General features: G+C 42.8%; 1 protein-coding gene across 1 annotated transcript in view; it reads right to left on the reverse strand.

The window, feature by feature from the left end:
* The window catches only part of LOC137096671 (cytochrome P450 2J2-like), a 38,758-nt gene that overhangs the window by 10,172 nt on the left and 3,919 nt on the right, over positions 1-24,667 (reverse strand). Inside the window, exons 2-8 of the mRNA XM_067466335.1 lie at positions 14,582-14,744; positions 13,411-13,560; positions 12,645-12,805; positions 10,286-10,462; positions 9,631-9,775; positions 1,935-2,119; positions 1,017-1,158 (exon numbers count right to left, since the gene is read on the reverse strand). Of these exons, the coding sequence (XP_067322436.1) occupies positions 1,017-1,158; positions 1,935-2,119; positions 9,631-9,775; positions 10,286-10,462; positions 12,645-12,805; positions 13,411-13,560; positions 14,582-14,744 (1,123 nt within the window). The remainder of the gene's footprint in view (positions 1-1,016; positions 1,159-1,934; positions 2,120-9,630; positions 9,776-10,285; positions 10,463-12,644; positions 12,806-13,410; positions 13,561-14,581; positions 14,745-24,667) is intronic.

Here is a 24,667-nt window from a genome sequence, read left to right on the forward strand (position 1 = left end):
ACTCAAGAATTCATTGTTTCCCTCTCGACCCCCCTACCTCTCTCCTGATTGGCCAGGAAGCTGAGGCGGCAGAAGCTCATCCATTGGCTAAGGCCAAGCCTCCTCCCAGCTGTCGAGTGCCAGCCAATCATTGTCGAGCCGGCAGAGGGGTGGGGAGCGGGAAATTCAAATCTGACAGCTCTGTTTTATGTATAAAAAGGCTTTATTTTGTGTACACAGTATGCTTTGCTCGTTGAATTATTGCGGCTTTGCATCCTTTCAAGCTGGATCGCAATAAAATCAACTTGGTGGTGCTTCCTTCAGATTTGGTGAGATTCTTTTGAGAACTTAGGGAAATTTTAAACTGAGGCTTCTTCTTTCTTTTCCTCACCAAATTGGCAAGCCCTGTTTGGTGGGTTCACAGGGTCTCTCCTTCCAGGGCGAGACTCTTCTAAATTCCTCCTAGATTTGGCCCATTGACTACAATGGAAACTTTAAAGGCTGAATCCTCAGTCATTTTAAGGCCCCTCTGCATGAAACCTACATCAATTTTAGATGCCATTTACAACTGGAGGCCTGCCAAGTTTCAAAACCATTCACCAATCTACTGATATTTTACAATTCTTTTAATTTTTTACCATAACATTTATGAAATAAGACAAATCGCAAGAGAGGGTGCTGAATTGTAGTCGCTGGTTGTGTCCATTCTCATCCAATCAGAGCATGGACACAACCAGGATTTTTTTTGGCTGAGAAACAGAAAGAGAGATTAAAAAAATCTTCAACACCTATCATGCTCTGAGAGGAACTCAGAGACTTTTCAATGCCCACCTCATGCAAGTAATGCTGGGAAAGTGAGTATCCAGCAGGGCCCCCTCTGGCACCCTTAATACATTTTGGTCAGCTTTTCTGCTCCCTCCTCCCCATTCTGTTTTCGGAGGTTATACAAAATGGACCACCAAATATTACAAATCATTTTCGTTCAAAGTGATTCAGGCCCAAGCCTCTTTCCTATGATGTTGAGAGAGTATGTTTACCTGCTCCAAATAACAGGAACTCCTTTCTACTAACGAAATTTCCATCTTTGTCCAAAAAATGATTAGGATTGAATTCTTCAGGAGTCTCCCAGTGCTGAGGATCACGAAAAAGATCATGTATATCGGGTATAATAAGGGTCTCCTGAAATATAGAAACAATGGAAAACAAATATTTAGTTGGAATGGGCTATCTAATAGCTTATCATAGCCCAACCATGTATTTTGCAGTCGCTAGGGCTTGCACAATGTAAATTTCTACCCACCTAATTATACGATGGTTGTGTTACTTAACTCTTCCAACATATGCCTTATTGCCAATGTTCCTACTGTGCAGTGTACAATGGGAATAGACAATTGATATTTTTGCTATCCTAATGGATCAATATGTGGACAAATAGTTGTGGACCATCCAAAAAGGTCCAAAATATGGCAGAAATTCTTCTTGGTTAGTCTTAACTCAAAATAGAATCATTTAACCATTTGTTGGATGATGAGCTAAAACATAGACAAAACAAAGGCTTCTTCTGCACTGCCATATAATCCAGATAATCAAAGCAGATAATCCACATTATCTTCTTTGATCTGGATTATATGAGTCTACACTGCCATATAATCCAGTTCAAAGCATCTGGATTTTATATGACAGTGTAGAAGGAGCCTAAATGAGTTAAAGATTTATTTAGAGCATTTATGCTTTTGCCCTCTTCTGAGACAAAGCAGTGTTTCCTGTCCAAGCTCACCAGTGAGTTTCCATGGTCAAATGGGGATTTAAACCTTAGTCTCAAGAATCATACTCCAACATTCACATACTACACCATGCTTGCTCTGTCCTGTCTGGATCTACATCTCCCTAAATGCCAACTTGTGAACCTCCTTATTTTTGGAATACAGAAGTGCAGTCCAAACTCTAATCTGTACCTTTGGGATGAAAAAACTCCCTATAGTAACATCTGTAGTAGTTATCCTTATGATCCCCATTAACACGACATATCTGTAACGCATGATCTCATGAAACACAGCGTTAGTATAAGGCAGCTGCTTATGGTCTTCATAGCAGATGGAAGAGGAACCCAAAACATCATCTATCTCCTTGATGATTTTATCTGAGGAAATAGACAGAAAAGGATGAAAGCTGAATTTTGAATATTACAGATTATTTGAGAAAATGAACGAATTGATAAAGATGTATTATATTCAATTGAAATGTCTAATGATTCACAAATCACTTTCAATTGATTACATTTTTGTTCTGCTTTTCTTCCAAAATACCATTGAAATCTTAAACTGGTTCCCCTCAATCCAAACATAACATTTCTATCCTATTTTAAATAGACATTTAAGACTTTGGCTGCCATATAATCCAGTTCCTGAACCCAGATAGTCTGTTTTGAACTGAATTATAGAAATCTACATGGCCATACAATCCAGTGTAAAGCAGATAATGTGGATTCAGAAACTGGATTATAAGGCAGTGTAGATGGGGCCTAAATCAAGGGGTGCTAAGTAGTGTTTTATGTGTTTGATGTGTGTTTGTTGTTCATTCGTTCAGTCGTCTCCGACTCTTCATGACCTCATGGACCAGCCCACGCCAGAGCTCCCTGTCGGCCGTCACCACCCCCAGCTCCTTCAAGGTCAGTCCAGTCACTTCAAGGATGCCATCCATCCCTCTTGCCCTTGGTCAGCCCCTCTTCCTTTTACCTTCCACTTTCCCCAGCATCATTGTCTTCTCTAGGCTTTGCTGTCTCCTCATGATGTGGCCAAAGTACTTCAACTTTGTTTCTAGTATCCTTCCCTCCAATGAGCAGTCGGGCTTTATTTCCTGGAGGATGGACTGGTTGGAATACCATGGCTTTGACTAGGCGGATCTTTGTTGCCAGTGTGATGTCTCCACTCTTTACTATTTTATCGAGATTGGACATTGCTCTCCTCCCAAGAAGTAAGCATCTTCTGATTTCCTGGCCGCAGTCTGCATCTGCAGTAATCTTTTCACCTAGAAATACAAAGTCTGTCACGGCCTCCACATTTTCTCCCTCTATTTTCCAGCTGTCAATGATTCTTGTTGCCATAATCTTGGTTTTTTTTATGTTTAGCTGCAGCCCGGCTTTTGCGCTTTTTTCTTTCACCTTGATTAGAAGGCTCCTCAGCTCCTCCTCGCTTTCGGCCATCAGAGTGGTGTCATCTACATATCTGAGGTTGTTAATGTTTCTTCCAGCAATTTTCACCCCAGCTTTGCACTCCTCAAGCCCCACACATCGCATGATGTGTTCTGCATACAAGTTAAAAAGGTTTGGTGAGAGTATGCAGCCTTGCCGTACGCCTTTCCCAATCTTGAACCAGTCTGTTGTTCCGTGGTCAGTTCTGACTGTTGCGACTTGGTCCTTGTACAGATTCCTCAGGAGAGAGACAAGGAGGCTTGGTATGCCCATCCCACCAAGAACTTGCCACAATTTATTATGATCCACACAGTCAAAGGCTTTAGAATAGTCAATGAAGCAGAAATAGATGTTTTTCTGGAACTCCTTGCCTTTCTCCATTATCCAGTGGATATTGGCAATCTGGTCTCTCGTTCCTCTGCCTTTTCTAAACCCAGCTTGAACACCTGGCAACTCTCGCTCCATGTATTGCTGGAGTCTTCCTTGCAGGTTTGAATGTGTGCGCGGACATTAATGTGGATGGATGATTGTCATGTGGGATTCTTTACTGGTCACTGACCGCAATGAAAGATTTGGAATAATTTGTTATAAGTTATATTTAATGACTATATAATTATACAGGTGTTTTCCATTTTAGAAGTAGTAGTAGTAGTAGTAGTAGTAGTAGTAATAATAATAATAATAATAATAATAATAAAAAATTGTATTTTGTTCTATCTCCCTGAGGGTACTCATGGTGGATTCCAGCATATACAGACAAAAAGGCTAAGATTCAATGCCTAGAAACAACAACACACAGATACACAGATAAAGGTAAAGGCTTCCTCTTCATCTCCGACTCTCGGACATGGTGTTCATCTCCATTTCTAAGCCAAAGAGCCTGCATTGTCTGTAGACATCTCTTAGATCATGTGGCCAACATGACTGCATGGAGCAATTTGAGGTACAAAGAAAGGCCGAAACTAAGACAAGTCAAACCCGCATTTTGGACTTTAGGAGAGCTGATTTCCAAAAAATGAAGGAAACACTGAGCAGCATTCCGTGGACACAGATACTAAAAGACAAGGGAGTTACGGATGGATGGGAGTTTCTCAAGAGTGAAATACTCAAGGCGCAGTTGCAAACCGTGCCAACAGAAAGAAAAAATAGGACAAGTGCAAAGGAGCCAGAATGGATGTCCAAAGAATTTCTAACTGTGCTGAGACACAAAAGAGACATGCACAAGAACTGGAAAAAGGGAGAAATCACCAAAGAAGAATTCAAACAAATAGCCAACAGCTGTAGGGAAAAGGTCCGCAAGGCTAAAGCACAAAAAGAGCTCAGGCTTGCCAAGGACATTAAAAACAATAAAAAGGGATTCTTTTCTTATGTCAGTAGAAAAAGGAAAAACAAGGAGGCGATAGGGCCTCTTCGAGGAGCAGATGGGGCAATGCTGACAGGGGATAGGGAAAAGGCAGAACTACTAAATACTAGGCCTGGGTAACAACGCAAAAATTTGTTTCTAAAATCGATTCGTTTTTGGGGGTTTTTTGCGTTTTGTTATTTAAAAGAATTACAAAATTTTCCTTTAAAAAGGTTCGGTATTTACGAAATTTCGTTATTATTAACGAATCGATTTGCATGCGCAAATCACTTCCGAAACTTCATTATTGATGCGGGGTCGATTCGTTAAGGTAATAACAAATTGATTCGTCAAAATGGCGGACGCGATTGCGCAATGCTAAATGCTCTATAAACAAAATCATTTCATAAAATAAATCAAAAAAATAATCAAATAGAACAAGATATTAAGATAAAGATATTAAATAAAAAAGTAATAAGATAAAGTAGCCAAAACTGAGTCAATAATGAAAAAAACAATAATATAATAATAAAATTTAAATAAATAAAATATAAATAATAATAAATAATAATAATTTATAAATAATAATAATAAATATAATAAATAATATAAAATTATTCAATATATACAATATAAAATAAAATTATATAATATAATAATATATTATTATATATATTATATAAATGAAATAAATAATAATATAAATATTTAAATAAAATATAATTAAATTTACAAAATATTTATAAAATATAATTATAAATAATAATAAAAATAATATATAAAATTAAATTATAAATTATTAATAAATAAAAATAATGTTATTATAAAAACTTAGAAAGTAAATATAAGAAATAAATAAAGAATGGAAAATTAAAATGCTTACCCTGTTGTGGAGTGAACACAGCCACAGGACAGGGACAAATGCACACACAGGCACACAAGTTTCTTTTCTTTTTTTAGAATATTTTTTGAATTTTTTGAAGAATAAAAGAAATATATTTTTCAGAAATATTTAAAAATGGAAAATTAACAAAATGCTTGTCCTGTTGTGGAGTGAACACAGCCACAGGACAGGGACAAATGCACACACAGGCACACAAGTTTCTTTTCTTTTTTTAGAATATTTTTTGAATTTTTTGAAGAATAAAAGAAATATATTTTTCAGAAATATTTAAAAATGGAAAATTAACAAAATGCTTGCCCTGTTGTGGAGCGAACACAGCCACAGGACAGGGACAAACACACACACACAGGGACACAAGTTTTTTTCTTTTTTTAGAATATTTTTTGAATTTTTTGAAGAATAAAAGAAAAAAATTTCAGAAATATTTAAAAATGTAGGGCGAAAACAGGGCAAAGCCTCCCTGCTGCTCCCAGCCCAGGGAATGAATGCAAGCAATGAATGAATGCAAGCAAGCCAAGCCTCCCTCCCGAACCTCCCGTCTCCTCGCCTTCCCCAGCAATGAGCAATGCGGCCATGCGGAGCCACTTTTAAAGGGCAGCCCTCCCAATCACAATGAGCCACGGTGCTTGGGAGCGCCGGATTGGCTCCCAGCGTACCTAGCATCCTCCATCCCTAAAACGTCATTTCCGAAACAGGCGGAAGCTCATAAAAAAGATGGAGGATGCCGTTTTGATATTTAAAAACACTTCCGGGTTTGAAAATAAGTTTTGTAATCGTTTTGTAATTGTTAAAAATAACGAATATTTAACGAATTACAAAATTAACGAACAAAACCGCCCAGGCCTACTAAATACCTTCTTTGCGTCGGTCTTCTCACAAAAAGAAAGTTATCTTCAACCTCAGCAAGATGGAGTGGATGAGGGATTTGAGGACATCCAACTCCAAATTGGGAAACAAGTCGTACAGGAATACCTGGCCACTCTAAATGAGTTCAAGTCCCCAGGGCCAGATCAACTACACCCAAGAGTATTGAAGGAACTAGCGGAAGTCATTTCAGAACCATTGGCAACCCTCTTTGAGAGTTCTTGGAGAACAGGAGAAGTTCCAGCAGATTGGAGGAGGGCCAATGTGGTCCCAATCTTCAAGAAGGGAAAAAAGGATGACCCAAACAACTACCGTCCGGTCAGCCTCACGTCAATACCAGGCAAGATTCTGGAAAAGATTGTTAAGGAAGTGGTCTGCAAACACTTAGAAACAAATGCGGTCATTGCTAATAGTCAACATGGATTTATCAAAAACAAGTCATGCCAGACTAATCTGACCTCTTTCTTCAATAGAGTTACAAGCTGGGTAGATGCGGGGAATGCCGTGGATGTAGCGTACCTGGATTTCAGGAAGGCCTTCGACAAGGTCCCCCATGACCTTCTGGCAAGGAAACTAGTCCAATGTGGGCTAGGCAAAACTACTGTGAGGTGGATCTGTAATTGGTTAAATGGACGAACCCAGAGGGTGCTCACCAATGCTTCCTCTTCATCCTGGAAAGAAGTGACAAGTGGAGTGCCGCAGGGTTCCGTCCTGGGCCTGGTCCTCTTCAACATCTTTATTAATGACTTAGATGAAGGGTTAGAAGGCAGGATCATCAAGTTTGCAGACGACACCAAATTAGGAGGGATAGCCAATACTCCAGAGGACAGGAGCAGGATTCAAAACGATCTTGACAGATTAGAGAGATGGGCCAAAACTAACAAAATGAAGTTCAACAGTGACAAATGCAAGATACTCCATTTTGGCAGGAAAAACGAAATGCAAAGATACAGAATGGGGGATGCCTGGCTCGAGAGCAGTACGTGTGAAAAAGATCTTGGAGTCCTCGTGGACAACAAGTTAAACATGAGCCAACAATGTGATGTGGCGGTAAAAAAAGCCAATGGGATTTTGGCCTGCATCAATAGGAGCATAGTGTCTAGATCTAAGGAAGTAATGCTACCCCTCTATTCCGCTTTGGTTAGACCACACCTGGAATATTGTGTCCAATTCTGGGCACCACAATTCAAAAGAGATATTGACAAGCTGGAATGTGTCCAGAGGAGGGCGACTAAAATGATCAAGGGTCTGGAGAACAAGCCCTATGAGGAGCGGCTTAAGGAGCTGGGCATGTTTAGCCTGAAGAAGAGAAGGCTGAGAGGGGATATGATAGCCATTAGGCCTGTTTGATCAAGAAAAAATTTGTTTCTAAATTCGATTCGTAATTGGGGTGTTTTTTTGTTTCGATATTTAAAATATTTACAAAACTTTCCAAAAAAATGTTTTGTTATTTACGAAATTTCGTAAATATTTACAAAACATTTTAGAAACAAATTTTTTCTTGATCAAACAGGCCTAGTAAGTGTGAATGTTGCAGTAATGGTCACCTTGATTAGCATTGAATGGCTTTCTCCCACCCTGGACATTCCATAGATAATATTAGATGATATAACTCTCCATTTGCCTAGTTTCCAACACAGACCTCTGAGGATGCCTGCCATAGATGTGGGCAAAATGTCAGGAGAGAATGCTTCTGGAACATGGTCATACATACAGCCCTGAAAACTCACACAAGCGGCCTCCGCGCGCCATCCGGCTCCGGCTCCTGCGCCCTCCTCCTCCTCCTCCTCCTCGGGTGAGCGCGCGCGCGCCATCCAATCGGCTCCGGGCGGCTTCTGCGCCCCCCTCCTCCTCCTCCTCCTCCTCCTCCTCCTAGCACTTCCTGCAACACAGCTGGGAGGAGGAGGAGGAGGAGGGGGGCGCAGAAGCCGGGAGCCGGATGGCGCGCGGAGGCCGCTTGTGAGCGCGCGCGCGCCATCCAATCGGCTCCGGGCGGCTTCTGCGCCCCCCTCCTCCTCCTCCTCCTCCTCCTCCTCCTCCTCCTCGTAGCACTTCCTGCAACACAGCTGGGAGGAGGAGGAGGAGGAGGAGGGGGGCGCAGAAGCCGGGAGCCGGATGGCGCCCGGAGGCCGCTTGTGAGCGCGCACGTGCCATCCAATCGGCTCCGGGCGGCTTCTGCGCCCCCCTCCTCCTCCTCCTCCTCCCAGCTGTGTTGCAGGAAGTGCTAGGAGGAGGAGGAGGAGGGGGGCGCAGAAGCCGCCCGGAGCCGATTGGATGGCGTGCGTGCGCTCACAAGCGGCCTCCGCGCGCCATCCGGCTCCCGGCTTCTGCGCCCCCCCTCCTCCTCCTCCTCCTCCTCCTAGCACTTCCTGCAACACAGCTGGGAGGAGGAGGAGGAGGGGGGGGCGCAGAAGCCGCCCGGAGCCGATTGGATGGCGCGCGCGCCATCCAATCGGCTCCGGCTTCTGCCACGGTGCACTGCTGGGGTGCTTGGGAGCGCCGGATTGGCTCCCAGGCACCAGCAGCAGCACTCAGTCAGCACAGCAGCCTCCATCCCATTAACGACACGAGCTGAAGCTCGTAAAATATATGGGGCTGCTGTTTCGATATTTTTAAACCCTTCCGGGTTTGAAAATGTGTTTCGAAATCGCTTCGAAAATGGTAAAAATAATGATTTAATTACGAAATAACGAATTAACGAACTAAAACCGACAGGCCTAATAGCCATGTATAAATATGTGAGAGGAAGCCACAGGGAGGAGGGAGCAAGCTTGTTTTCTGCTTCCTTGGAGACTAGGACGCGGAACAATGGCTTCAAACTACAAGAGAGGAGATTCCATCTGAACATGAGGAAGAACTTCCTGACTGTGAGAGCCGTTCAGCAGTGGAACTCTCTGCCCCGGAGTGTGGTGGAGGCTCCTTCTTTGGAAGCTTTTAAACAGAGGCTGGATGGTCATCTGTCAGGGGTGATTTGAATGCAATATTCCTGCTTCTTGGCAGGGGGTTGGACTGGATGGCCCATGAGGTCTCTTCCAACTCTTTGATTCTATGATTCTATGATTCTATGATTCTATGAGCGCCATTTATCTTCCTGCCAAGGTGGTACCTATTGATCTACTCACATTTGCATGTTTTCGAACTGCTAGGTTTACAGAAGCTGGGGCTCACAGTGCGAACTCACCTCGTCCCACGGATTTGAACTGCCACCCTTCCAGTCAGCAAGTTCAGCAGCTCAGCGGTTTAACCTGTTGTGCCACTGGTCATATGTTCAATCTCATTAGTGGGAGGAATTATTAGAGGAGAAGATGGATCTAATTTCCCCATGTTTCTGCACACAAAGACCTTTTTTACCTTGGATATCTGGACGATTTGTCAAAAGGAGGATTGCCCATTGCAGAAACAATGCAGATACATGTGTTCCAGCACTAAAGAGGTCACTAATACAATGAGCCAGGTTATCTTCATCAAATGTCGAGGTAGGATCGTTCTTCTGTTCCTGAAAATGTAAATGGTGAAGTATAATTTATGACTGATAACAAAGCTACTCCACAATGTTGTCTTTAATCCTGCATGTATGTATGAGCCTTAAGGGCCTCATTCAATAAGGAGGGGGGGGGGGGTGTTGGGTGAATCATCTTTCAAGTGTGACATTCAGAGGCCTTCTGTTTACACAGTAAACTGAGAACTTAACAGTAGTTCCCATCCCACCTTAAAATACCCAGTTTTAGTTATATCTATGCGCAGAGAGAGCAATGGAGTTGATATTTTCCCCAACTTCACGAGTCTAATGTTTCTATTCATTGTAAAGATAAAATCCATTGGAAGCAGTACCGATTGATGGGCATCATGGTACTCCAGCATTAAAATGAATAGAAATGAAAAGAAGGCACCGCCACCACCACCCCACCACCCCACCCACGTGGGATAAGGTCGCATTTGATGAAGTCATATGGGTGGTTTGTAAGATGGATGTTTGTAATTATGGGGCTGCCTGTCAGATACTTACTTTCTGTATATGAAGAAGGTAGTGATCAATGAAATCCTGTGGCTCATGAGAGGACAATTCCTTCTTATGTTTAAGTATTTCTTTTTTTCCTAATGAAAGCATAAGGTTCATGCCCTCTCTTGCTTTTATGTGAGGCCCTGGAAGACACTTCATGATCCATGGGAACAATTCAAACAACTACAATGGAGAAAAGCAAAGGCCTATTATTAACATGGAGGAGGCAACACAGTCCATCAGTCAAAACAGGTTTGACACATGTAAGTTGCTTTGGACTTTTCTACACTGACCACTTTGATTGGTTTCAAATTGGTTTGGCAGAAACTGGTATTATTGTGCAGATGACTGGGTTACCATTTTCTCAACAGGGTTGAGACCAGGATGCTGATGGAAGGTGGGCTCAAACCAGTTCTAGAATCCACAGTATTCACATATTAACAGTTTGACAGCCAAGGAGAATATATTATTTTTGCAATTTCCTCCTTGGGGAATGTGCAACATACGCTGAAGTGACAGTTAGCAGTGGAGGTTTGCAACACCCTATCCTAGGGGTTCAGTTGGTCAACTGATGCCTAGCCATGCTTTGTTGTCTCCAATATACATCAGTGCATTCGGTGTTCACATCACAGAGTTGGTTTCATTGTGTGATGTGCCTTATATTGTGGCAGCACTGCAATGCATTCAGGGGTTTATTCCAGACATTTCCCCAATTTAATTTAAGACAGTTTAAACTCCTTAAAATCACTGCAGCATGCTTTTGCAATGTGCATAGTTCAGTCACCACAGTTTAAAGCTAGCTGGTTGGTTTAGATGAGCCCTTTGCCATCACTACGTTTCTTGGAAGAAAGGAGACTTGTTTCCTTACTGATTAATTTTCTCACTTTTGCTATATAACTCATAGTAATTTCTCAATTAATTAGAAAGGATGCTCCTAATTAATTCTGTGTTCACCCACTTTCTTAATTACTTTTCAAATGTTCCAGTTTTCCCCTCCCACTACTACTTTGTCCTCAGTTTACTACAGTTACTACAACAAAGTCTGAGCTCTGCGAGTGCAGTATTTTTCTGAATGAAGCAGAGAGCATTTGAGGATCTGGACATTCATAGGGAGACTAAGGTGCTTGTTTATATGAGGTAAAACTATTGTCCTCCCAACCCTGTTAAACCCTGCAAAACGTGGACCATCTACAGTAGTCACACTCAACTTCTGGAATAATTCCATCAGCATTGCCTCCAAGAAATCCTGAAAATCTCTTGGGAAGACAGGCAAACAAATGTCAGCATATTGGAAGAAGCAAAGTCCACCACCATTGAAGCCATGATCCTCAACTATCAACTTCGCTAGACAAGCCACGTTGTCCGAATGCCTGATGACCGTCTCCTAAAGCAGTTACTATACTCTCAATTCAAGTTGGAAAACAAAATGTTGGTGGACAGGAAAATTGATTTAAAGATGGGTCAAAGCCAATCTTAAAAATTGTGGCATAGACACTGAGAACTTAGAAGTCCAAACTCTTGAGTGTCTAACTGGAGGTCAGCTGTTATTGACAATGCTGTGGAATTTAAAGAGGCATGAATGGAGGGAGAAAGAGAGAAAGGTGTCAAGAGGAAGGCGCGTCAAGCCAATTCTGACTGGGACTGCCCTCCACCTGGACACTGATGTCCTCACTGTGGAAGAACATGCAGGTCAAGAATAGATCTCTACAGTCACCTACAGACCAACCGCCAAGACACAACACTTGGAAGGCCATCATACTCAGACACAAGGGATCACCAATGATGATGATGATGACAAACGATGACTACAGATATGGTTAACTGAATTCAGAGTGCTGAGACACTGAAGTAATATTTTATTTATTTATTTATTTATTTATTTATTATTCAATCTTTTATGTACCCACTCCCCTGGGGCTTGGAGCGGTTTACGAGAACAGGCTAAAATCTAACACAATTTTAAAACAATTTAAAACAATTTAAAAACAGCAACATCAAAGATCAAAGGCCTGTCGAAACAAATGTCTTACATGCCCTATGGAAAGCTGATAAGTCTCGCAAGGCACGGACTTCAGGTGGCCCTACTCAGCTGATTCACAAAGCAGGCTCAAACTTGGGTCTGGGATGCTGGGTCAAGCATTCGTCCACTTAGAAAGATGTCACTTCTCAATAGGATTTCTGCCTCCCCCCCCCCCCCACACACACATCATGTAACTCAGCAGAAAGTATTCATCTTTACACAGGATTTGTTCTGGTCTCCCTTGACCAAATTCAACACCATTGCAAGGGTTTGATGATAGTTGTTAAGGACTTGGAATCTTTTGAAAATCCATTTAATTGAATGTAATTACCAAGTTTTACTTACAATATGACCAAAGGATCCTCCAAATTTGGAGGTAAATCCAATGGCATCAACCAGTTGTTTAAAGTTTTCATCTTCAAGAGGGAACCGGTGTCCAAAAAGCATGTTGCATGTCACATTGGAGACTGAATTGGTGATAGGCAATTTAGGATCAAATGGCTGCCCTGTAAATGAAGTTCCATTAATATCAGTTCAACTTCATAATACTCAGATTTGGATTTCCTTTTGGAGAAAGAGAACTTATGTTTGTGACATCAACAAAGATATGACAAACACTACACCAATGGCAAGTACAAGGATTTATGCAATCTGAGAGACATACCAACATAATATCTGGGTCAGGCTTTAGCACAGCTGGCAAATCACCAGCAATGATAAGATCTGCTTGAGATGTAAGTAGAGAAATTAGGTACTGCTAAAACAAGCAAGGGGAGGTATTTTACACACCTTAAAGAAAAAAGATTAGAAAATTCCCGGCAACCAAAAAGGAAGGAGGAAGTCCTGATGGCTCTTTGTCATAGAGGATGGAGTGACAGCACCCCCTGTGGCTGCATTCAAACACAATCCCCAAAGGCACAAAAAAGCTGGATGTTGACACAACATACCTCCTTTCTGTTCTGTATATCCAAAATGGCATTGAATGTTTGCCGTGTATGTTTACTATGATCTGCTCTGAGTCCTCTTGGGGAGATAGGGCAGAATATAAATAAAGTATTATTATTATTATTATTATTATTATTATTATTATTATTATTATAGTATTACATACCTTTTTTACGTGCAAAAATCTCTACAAGCTTCTGGGCATTCACTTTTATTTGGCTCTCCATGCTTTTTCTCCCTGTCCCCAGTTTCCTCATGGTACCCACTGCAAACTGCCTCTGTTGCTTCCAGAGGTCTCCATTTGAAAATATAATGCCTGTGGGCACCCAAAATCAATATGCAATTATTACTCACAAAATTCAAGCCAAATAAAATAAGTAAGCTTATTATGCACCGTGTCAATGCATCCAGATATTGCTCATGATTTCAAAACCTATGACATATCGATTGAGCCTCCTTTATCAAGAATTCTGCGATCTCAAAATTTTCAGAAGTTGAAACTTTTAGCCTTATCATAATCACAACCTTGAAGGCAAAAGTCTGTGGTTAGAGGAAAAAAGTTCCCCACCAACCCTTATCTCTCTCCAGTATTGCTACACAATTAGTGAATTAAAAAGATGTGACGTGATTCCATTTTTAAAATGAATTCTGCCTCCAGATTGAAATAGTGCCATGTTGCAATGACATTTAGCAGCTCTGCTGAAGCAGAGGTACTACATGTAACATTTGCAAGTTGGATACGAGAGGCTCTGAGGATTGCACCATATCTCTCCTACTCATTCCCATTCCCAGTGAGAAAAAATGTGGGCCAAGGGTTTAGTGTTTATGTTAATCTTTGGAAAATCATTATTTAAAACGATGTATCAATGCTACTTGGCACTAGAGGGATTGTCTAAGGTGTTTAAAGATTCCACTAAAAGAAGAGCAAGGCAGCCCCAAGGAACCAAGCTGTGTTGAAGAGCAGTGAAGTGGCAGGAGAAGTGGCTCCAGCGAAGAAGGCGAGTGACGGGAAGGGAGAAGCTCTGAGTGTGTGATGGAAGCTCCTTCTTCAGAGGCTTTTAAAGAGAGGCTGGGTGGCCATCTGTCAGGAGTGCTTTGATTGTGCTTTTCCTGAATAGCAGGTGGTTGGACTGGATGGCCTGTGTGGTCTCTTCCAACCCTATGGTTCTATGACTCAAAGAGAGAAGGATTCTGGCATTCACATAGCCTATACCTGTGTTCCCAGTGCATTGTGTAGGACTATTTTCCATTAAGTCTTTGCTTTTTGGTTAGTGGAGCAATGCCACCCCAAAAAAGCACAGGGGCTACCTAACAGTGCAAGGCCCAAGGAAACTTACCTTTTCCTCTTCCTAAAAATTTAACATATGGACTGGTTCCCTTTTTCGAAAATTCTTCTGAGTGACTGATCAGTCCTTCCTTCACAGTTTCGAGTCCAGACAGTAGTACTACTGGAATATCTCCCATCCACAAAGTGCAAACATTTCCATACTGTTTTGACACCTGCCATTTGGATTAGAGTAAGAAGGAGAAATGTTATGAACTATTTCAGTCAAGAACTGAATCTCTACAATATGTATATGCTTTCAAACACATATTTCACTGGCTCTGCTGCACCCTGCTTGACATAGATATCAAATAAACCCACAGGTTATAATGCTAGTGCAAGCTTTCTCAGCTTTTAAAAAGTGGAGACGCTTAGTTGAGCAGTGATGGCATAACCCACCATTAATGAACATATTTTAATTTCTATACTACTATTTTAAAAAGCAGATGACCTCACAACCTCTGAGGATGCTTGCCATAGATGCAGGCGAAACATCAGGAGAGAATGCCTCTAGAACATGGCCATATAGCCCGAAAAAACCTACAACAATCCAGCAGATGCAACAGTTTCTATTTGTAGGATTGGGAAGAAGGAAGATATCTCCCAAGTCATGAAAATTGCTCTGAAGGTTTGGAGGACAATCCATAGCAGATCTGTGGGCAAGAACGGGGTGCACCTACACTGTTGAAGTAATGCATTTTGACACCACTTTAATTACCTTGGGCCCATGCTATGCACCAACAGCTACTTATGTGGAAGAAAGGGATGCATCAAGTCTAATTGAATGCACAGAAACATTCCCATTCAACACTGCATTCTGTTCATTGCATGTTCACTATTTGTATCACTAGGGCAGTGTTTCCCAACCTGGGGGTTGTGACCCCTGGGGGGGCGGTTGCATGGGGGTGTCAGAGGGGTCACAAAAGAACATCAGAAAACAGTATTTTCTGTTAATCATGGGGATTCTGTGTGTGAAGTTTGGCCCAATTCTATCATTGGTGGAGTTTAGAATGTAGGTGAACTATAAATCCCAGCAACTACATCCCCATATGTCAAGGTCTGTTTTCCCCAAACTCCATCAGTGTTCACATTTGGACATATTGAGTTCATAAGAGTGGCAAAATTACAGTTGTGAAAATAATGTTATGGTTGGGGGTCACCACAACATGAGGAACGGTATTAAGGTGTCGCAGCATCAGGAAGGTTGAGAACAACTGCACAAGCGGATCCTGGGGGCATAAAGCAGAGCTGGGAAATGTTACTTTTTTAAAAACTAAAACTGTTTATTTTGGTTATGGTACATAACAGAAAAGCAAATCGTGGCTGATATAATCAGGTAACAATATTTTTGATGTGTACATGTCTATCTACCTTAGTCAATCAACCAGTTAATTTTGACAATGAGTACAAATTATTATCATTTACATAACTTAATACACATAGACTTGCTATTTCTGCCTGTTTTCCACTACTTTCAGTCAAAGCTTTCTATTCAATTTTTCCATAACATTCAGAAAATCAGCACATAGCCAGAGGCGGCTGAACCATTAGGCAAAGTAAGCATTTGCGGGTGGCGCCACTCGGGCAGGGGGTGCTCTTCTACCAGCCGGGCACCGGAGTCACTATGGCCCCAGAGGAAAGAGGAAGGGGAAGACAGGCGGGTTTCCCTTCTTCCTTTCTCTCTCTCTCTCTCTCTCTCTGCCTTTGCCCAGCTGAGACGGCCCCATGTGCGGACAGGAGGAGGGAGGCAGCACTACAGGAGGGCAGGCACGAGAGACAGGGAGAGAGAGAGAGAGAGAGGGAGAGCTCAGAACAGCTGAGTAGGGCAGAGCAAACCGGGAAGTCCCTCCCTCGTGAGGCCTCATGGCTCCTGTTCATCTGCGCATGCACTACCGCCTGCTCTCTTCCTTCCCACTCTCCCTCCGCTTCCTTTGCCTTCCCAACTCTAGGGCCCTTTGAACTGGATTATATGGCAGTGTGGTCCTTCCAGACAGCCCCATATCCCTGAATATTAGGGCACAAAATCCCTCATTATCTGCTTTGAACTGGGTTATCTGAGTCCACACTCAGATAATGTGGGATTGTCTGCCTTGATATTCTGGGATATAGGGCTGTGGAAGAGCCCTCAGATAACCCAGTTCAAAGTAGATAATATTGTGGGATTTTCTGCCTTGATATTCTGGGTTACATGGCTGTGTGGAAGGCCCCTTCTATACTGCCAGATAATCTAGGTTTATCAAAGCAGAAAATCCACATTATCTGATTTGAACTGGATTATCTTTGTCCTATTCCACTCAACTGAATAAAATCCCACATTTTCTGCTTGAACTGGATTATGTGGCAGTGTGGACTCAGATATCCCAGTTCAAAGCAGATATTATGGGATCAGATTCTGGGATATAAGACAATGTAAGGTAGCTAAAGGTAACCCCTCTCTGAACAGATTTTGCCAAGAGACCCAGTGATAGGTTTTCTAGTATGTGGAGCCAGTACAGTATAGTGGGTTGAGCATGAATTGCTGTTATGCTATGTAAACCTACTGGGGCCCCTTCCACAGTGCCCTCTATTCCAGGATCTGATCCCAGATTATCTAAACTCCACACAGCCAGGTAATCTGGGATAAGAAGATAATTGGGGATCAGATCCTAGGATATAGGGCAGTGTGGAAGAGGTCACACTCTCTCAGCCTCAGAGGACAGACATGGCAAATTCCCTCTGAACAAATCTTGCCAAGAAATCCCAGTCATAGGTTAGCAACATAGGTTAGTCTAGTGAGTGAGAATGCAGGTTTAGCATTGGTTGGTTGAGTGAATTGTGGGAAAGAGAGAAGTGTGTGGGCTCTTGGAGTGTCTGGGAGTGGCTGTTTGCGCCGGAAGTTGTATGTGAATGTAAGCTGGTGGGAGTGTTTAGATACGAGTGTTGTGTGAGCTACCTTTTAGACATAGGAATGGGTGGAGCAGAACCCCATGCGAAGAATGATCTTTTGCACTTTTACGACCTCCTGAGGGAATCGTTTAATCATGTGTTGTTACAACTCAGGTTTTTATTTTATTATTTTTTTGAAATGATTTTTATTAAGTTTTTCACAATCCACACAAGGAAAGAGGGGGAACAAAAAACAAGAAGATAGAACAGTAGGAAAGGGAGAGGTACACACAAAAAAACACAAAAACCCACCATATCTAACTACCATCTAATACATACAATACAACTACTCAAACTATTCTAAAATGACTTCCACTCCAACCTCAGGATCTTTTCAAGATATTTCTTCACCTTAATATCTATTCTCATCCCATTGTTTTTTCAGCTTTCTTTTCATAATCATATATCAGGGACCAATCTGTCCTCCTCAAAACTCTTCCTTCATTTCTTCTCAACAAAAAAGTTAGTTCGTCCATGTCTCTTATTTCTTTAATTTTCTTCCACCAGTCTTCAATACTCGGAACCTCACCATTCTTCCAGTATTTGGCAAAAACCATCCTAGCCGCCGTTGTGCAATAGGTAAATAATTTATCTTCATTCTCATCCAGTTTACAGTCATCATCTGTAAATCCCAGAAGATAATATTCAGGTTTCTTCTTAAAGCTTTTCTTTAATATTTTTTGTAACTCCTCATGAATAATAGACCAGAACTTTGTTGTTTCTTTACATGTCCACCACATGTGGTAAAAGGTGCCTACTTGCTCACTACATTTCCAGCACTTATCTGATACATTTTGATACATATGGCTCAGTCTACTCGGAGTCAAATACCACCTATAAAACATTTTATACCAATTTTCTTTTAAGTCCATAGCATATGTGTATTTCAATTTTTTATTCCACATCCTTTCCCATTCCCCAAAGTGGATGGGCCTTCTTATATTTTCCGCCCATTTAATCATAGAGGTTTTCACCTGTTCTGTTTCTGTCATCCACTGGAGCAATTTATTGTATAATATTGTAACCGTTTTCCTTTGTGTTTTTAGTATTCTATCCCATATATTCTCGTTCCAATCAAAACCTGTTTTTTGATCTTGTTTAAAATAGTCTTTAATTTGTAGGTAATTTAACCAAGTTATATTGCTAAATAAAGTCTTTAATTGTTCAAATGATTTCATCTCTATTGTCCCCTTCACCAATATATCCTTGTATCTTGGCCATGTCCTCCATCCTAGTAGTCTTCTTTGATGCGCCTCCATTGCTGAAATCCATAATGGTGTTGTTTTATAGAAAAGAGCTTTATACCTCATCCATGTCCGTAACAGGGAGGCTCGCACGAAATGGTTGCCGAAATTTTTCTCCTTCATCTCTCTATTATACCATATATACGCATGCCATCCCACTCTTAAGTCATGACCTTCTAAATTTAGGCACTTCTCTTTATCTAAAGTCATCCAATCCCTAATCCAGGACAGTGCGCAGGCCTCATGATAGGTCTTCAGATCAGGAAATCCCAATCCTCCTCTTGTTTTCTTATCTATTAAATTCATATAATTAATTCTTGGTCACAACTCAGGTTTTTAAACGAGAAAATGGACCACCTCCTTAGAGGTTTTGCCTCTTTCTCAGGAATTCCTGTGCAATCAATTCCCCCAAAGACTAAGAACTCTTTGTGTGCAGATCTAGCTAAGGACTTATGTCAAAATGGGGAGAAAGGCATGTCGGACCTTGGGGATCTGGGGGCTGAACGAGGATTGAATGATGAGTCGACTGAGGGAAGGGGAGAATCTTTGGGCAGTCATAGGATTGAGAACATTGTGGAGTGGCAGCGGTCTACGATGGCCGCTCAGAGGACGATCAATAATATAACAACAGATCTTTTGGTTCAGCCAACCGCAGCCTACACTCAGGATCATCATCTACAAACTGACATGTTCGCGGTGGACATTGCTGACCAATTGATAAACAGAGGCAGATGGATGATGATCCTGAGTGTAGGCTGCGGTTGGCTGAACCAAAAGATCTGTTGTTATATTATTGTTCCGATGTGCCTTCGCAGATTAGGAATCCCCATCCCAAGTCCTAGATGCACTTTAGCACAACTAATGTTGCTGCACACCGCACTTAATCCTACGTTCCTCCTGCCATCTCAGCACTTTTAACCCTGTACCCCATTGCGCTGGCCGAACCAGTTTTTAATAGTGTCTTGATGTATTGTTCATTGTGGTTATTTTGCTTAACTGTTTGATTTGCTTTGTTTATTGCTGTGTTATGTTTTCTATTGTATTGTGTTTTGTGGCTTCGGCCCGTGTAAGCCGCATCGAGTCCTTCGGGAGATGCTAGCGGGGTACAAATAAAGTTAATAATAATAATAATAATAATAATAACAGGGTTGCCAAATGTAGGAACAGACATTTTTAAACTCTTTCTTTTAATGTGAGGTGCACATATAACAGATTGGACCAATTGGGCTAAAACATGAACCTCCTATACACATCTCTATCTGGGTCAATCTTGAGGTGAGGTAGGGGGGTGGGAGAAGGAGGCTATAAATAAAGATAGTGGTGGCAAATGACCACTAGAAACCCCAGGTAAGGATACTTGCTCCCTGTTTGCAGTGAATCTGGCCAATTGAACAGGATTCACTGTTGCACAAAAATGTTCTCTCATGCAAAAATGCACCTGGAATCAGTGTTCATAAATATGCTTCGACATGCAAATCCACCTTCTTGACTGTTGCAGTAGTTTTGTATTCATTGTTATCGGGTCATACAGAGCCCAGACAATACGCTATGCTATGCACAGCTTGGGGAAAATACATTTGGAGTTGTTATTATGTGCTGTCAAGTCAGTTTTGCTTCATGGCAGCCCTGTTAATTAGATGCCCTTTTACTTACAGCCCTGCTCAGGTATTGCAAACTCAGGGGTGTGGCTTCCTTGACTGTGCCAATCTTCCTGTGATGAGCTCTTACTCTTTTCTATTGTTTTTACTGTATACTACTATATGTACTTAAAGTTGGCTATGTTGAGTAAGTTTGCTGTAGATGCCGCATTGGTGGGTTTCAGTATGCTCTCTGACTGTAGGGTAAACTACAACTCTCACTATGGTGAGTCAGTTCCCTCAAACCCCTCCAGTAGGTTGAGTTAGTCTGTGTGCCAAGTTCAGACCAGGTCCATCATTGGTGGAAGTCACAGTTTCTCTGGTTGTGGGTGAACTACAACTCTCAGAAAGGTCAGTTCCCCCCAAACCCCTCCAGTAATCAAATTTCAACATATCAGGTATGTTTGCCTAGTTTGGTCCTGATCCATCAATGTTATGTTTCACAGAGCTGTCTGGGTGTAGGTGAACTACAACTCCCCCAAATCAAGGTGAATTTTCCCCAAAGACCTCCAGTATTTTTTGCTGGTCATGGAGGCTCTGTTTGCCAAGTTTGGTCCGAATCTTCTGAAGAGACAGCATGACCAGGTACTTGTAGACCAAAAATAACAACAAAACTTAAAATTGTTGCTAAGTTTAATAAAATATTTGCATTCTAAAAAAAAGTTAATTTGTGTTAATTCTATGTAATGTACTATATGAACATAATGTTGTAAGTAAAATTCTGGTTTGAAAAGTAACTCTTTTATTTACCTCTACCTTCTACCTTTTATTTTTTAGTGACTGGTTGGGGGGGGGGGGCGCCAAAATACTGTTTGCTTGTTGTTGTTCATTCGTTCAGTCATCTCCGACTCTTTGTGACCTCATGGACCAGCCCACGCCAGAGCTCCCTGTCGGCCGTCACCACCCCCAGCTCCTTCAAGGTCAGTCCAGTCACTTCAAGGATGCCATCCATCCATCTTGCCCTTGGTCGGCCCCTCTTCCTTTTGCCTTCCACTTTCCCCAGCATAATTGTCTTCTCTAGGCTTTGCTGTCTCCTCATGATGTGGCCAAAGTACTTAAACTTTGTCTCTAGTCTCCTTCCCTCCAATGAGCAGTCGGGCTTTATTTCCTGGAGGATGGACTGGTTGGATCTTCTTGCAGTCCAAGGCACTCTCAGAACTTTCCTCCAACACCACAGCTCAAAAGCATCTATCTTCCTTCGCTCAGCCTTCCCTAAGGTCCAGCTCTCACATCCGTAGGTGACTACAGGGAATACCATGGCTTTGACTATGCGGATCTTTGTTGCCAGTGTGATGTCTCTACTCTTTACGATTTTATCGAGATTGGACATTGCTCTCCTCCCAAGAAGTAAGCGTCTTCTGATTTCCTGGCCACAGTCTGCATCTGCAGTCATCTTTGCACAAAGTCTGTCACGGCCTCCACATTTTCTCCCTCTATTTTCCAGTTGTCAATCATTCTTGTTGCCATAATCTTGGGGTTTTTTTATGTTTAGCTGCAACCCGGCTTTTGCGCTTTCTTCTTTCACCTTGATTAGAAGGCTCCTCAGCTTCTTCTCGCTTTCGGCCATCAGAGTGGTGTCATCTGCATATCTGAGGTTGTTAATGTTTCTTCCAGCAATTTTCACCCCAGCTTTGCATTCATCCAGCCCCGCACATCGCATGATGTGTTCTGCATACATGTTAAGAAGGTTGGGTGAGAGGATGCAGCCTTGCAGTACGCCTTTCCCAATCTTGAACCAGTCTGTTGTTCCGTGGTCAGTTCTGACTGTTGCTACTTGGTCCTTGTACAGATTCCTCAGGAGAGGGACAAGGTGGTTTGGTATGACCATTCCACCAAGAACTTGCCACAATTTATTATGATCCACACAGTCAAAGGCTTTAGAATAGTCAATGAAGCAGAAATAGATGTTTTTCTGAAACTCCCTGCCTTTCTCCATTATCCAGCGGATATTGGCAATCTGGTCTCTCATTCCTCTGCCTTTTTGAAATCCAGCTTGAACATCTGGCAACTCTCGCTCCATGTATTGCTGTTTGCTTACACTTGAAAATTACTTAGGGCCGCCCCTGCACATAGCATATTACACACAATGGACCATACACACATCCCAAAACCCCTATCCCACACAAAATAAAACCTCTTCCCCCCCTCGACGGACTGTCACCTTGCCGTGGTGAGGGGGCTTGCGTGTTCCGATGAACCTGTAGGCACAGCAACTGGAGTCGTGCACTCCCAGGAGTGGCTGCGGGGGAGGTCCCAGACCAAGAACAGTCCGAAGACCCAAAGACCTCAACGGCGGAGCAGGCGGAGGATAACATGGCCCATGTTACAACGGCTGCGTAGGCGGAAGAAGGCTGCAACAGACTGAGAAGCCACGGTCATTGTGTTAAACTACATCACCAGTGGAACCTCACTCTGTGAAGACTGTGTGTTGATCAGTTGTGCACTGACCTCCACACATTAAAAAAACCCACGCACAGGCGTCTTCCAAAGAAAATAAAAACCAACCAACACAAAGTCCCATGGCGATTAGCGAGTGGCGACGGGGGCAGGACTGTGAAATCTGGAAGCCCCTAGTCACAGACTGGCACATGGGCGGTGGGTATGGACTCAGTCGTTCTACCTCAAGGACCGAGGCAGTTGAGTAGTTCGGCAGCTGTATCCGCGACTGAGCAGCCCTTTTGAGGATCCACTCTGCTCACCCCACACGGGGAGGGGGCTAGAAAAGGTGCCCTAAACATAGTCTGCCTCTCTCATCCCTGACTGGACTGCCGCGTCCAGTGGGGTCACCACCCTGCGGCCAAAAAAGAAAAATGAACTTTGGTACGTGGAACGTACGGACTCTGATGGACAACAGTGGCAGTGAACGCCCCGAACGCAGAACTGCCATCATTGCAAGGGAGCTGGGACGCTTCAACATCGACATAGCAGCCCTTCAGGAGACCCGGAGAGCAGGGGAGGGACAGCTGAAGGAAGAAAAAGGAGGCTACACCTTCTTCTGGAAGGGACTGCCTGAAGAAGACCAAAGAATGCACGGAGTCGGCTTTGCCATCAGAAATGATCTGGTGAAACATCTGTCCGAAGCACCCACTGGCATCAACGAACGACTCTCAACCCTCCGAATCGATCTTGCCAAAAACCAACGGGCAACCATCATAAGTGCCTATGCACCAACACTAGATGCTGATGAAGACATCAAGGAGAAATTCTACTGTCAGCTGGACACCGTCCTATCAGGGATACCTAAGGAGGACAAAATCATCCTCCTGGGGGACTTTAATGCAAGAGTCGGGCGAGACTTCGACCTGTGGCCAGGGACCATCGGAAAAGACGGGGTTGGAAACAGCAACCCGAACGGCATCCTGCTTCTCACCAAATGTGCGGAACACAACCTTGTCATCACCAACACGCTCTTCCGCCAGAAAAACAAGTTCAAGACATCATGGAAGCACCCCCGGTCAAAGCATTGGCACCTCTTAGACTATGTAATCACACGTGCCAGAGACCGCCGTGACGTGCTCCTCACAAGAGCCATGACAGGTGCTGACGACTGCTGGACTGACCACAGGCTAATCCGATCCTCGATGGCTATCAAGATCGCTCCCAAGCGCAGACTCCAAGGCAGAAAGACAAGGCGCAAAATGAACACCCAAGCCCTTCAGGAGCCCTCCAGACGAGCCCATCTCCAAACAGCACTCAAGAACCATCTACCCACAGAACACCCCGAAAACGTTGAGGAACATTGGAACAAACTGAAGACCTCCATCATCCAAGCCTGCGAAGAAACTATTGGATACCAAGCCAAGAAACATCAAGACTGGTTTGATGAAAATGACATCGAGATCCAACAGCTAATTGACAAGAAAAGGAAAGCCTTCCAAACATGGCAGAGAAACATCAACTGTGCTGCTAAGAAAAAGATCTACGCTAGTGCAAAAGCCGAGGTCCAAAGAAGGACAAGAGAACTCAAGAACATCTGGTGGACAAAGAAGGCTGAAGAAATCCAACACCTGGCAGATACTCATAATGCTCAGGGATTTTTCAAAGCCACAAAGGTCATCTACGGACCAAGAAACCATGGCATACAGCCTCTACGCTCATCAGATGGAACCAAACTCCTGAAGGACCAAAACTCAATTGCACTACGTTGGAAAGAACACTACCAAAGCCTCCTGAACCGCAGCTCCAATGTGGCCGAAGAGGTCCTCTCACAAATCCCGCAACAACAAACCAGGGATGAGCTTGCAGCACCGCCTAGTTTGGAAGAAGTCAGCAATGCCATCAGCCAGCAGAAGA

The sequence above is a fragment of the Anolis sagrei genome, chromosome 3, assembly GCF_037176765.1.
Source record: "Anolis sagrei isolate rAnoSag1 chromosome 3, rAnoSag1.mat, whole genome shotgun sequence".
NCBI lineage: Eukaryota > Metazoa > Chordata > Lepidosauria > Squamata > Dactyloidae > Anolis > Anolis sagrei.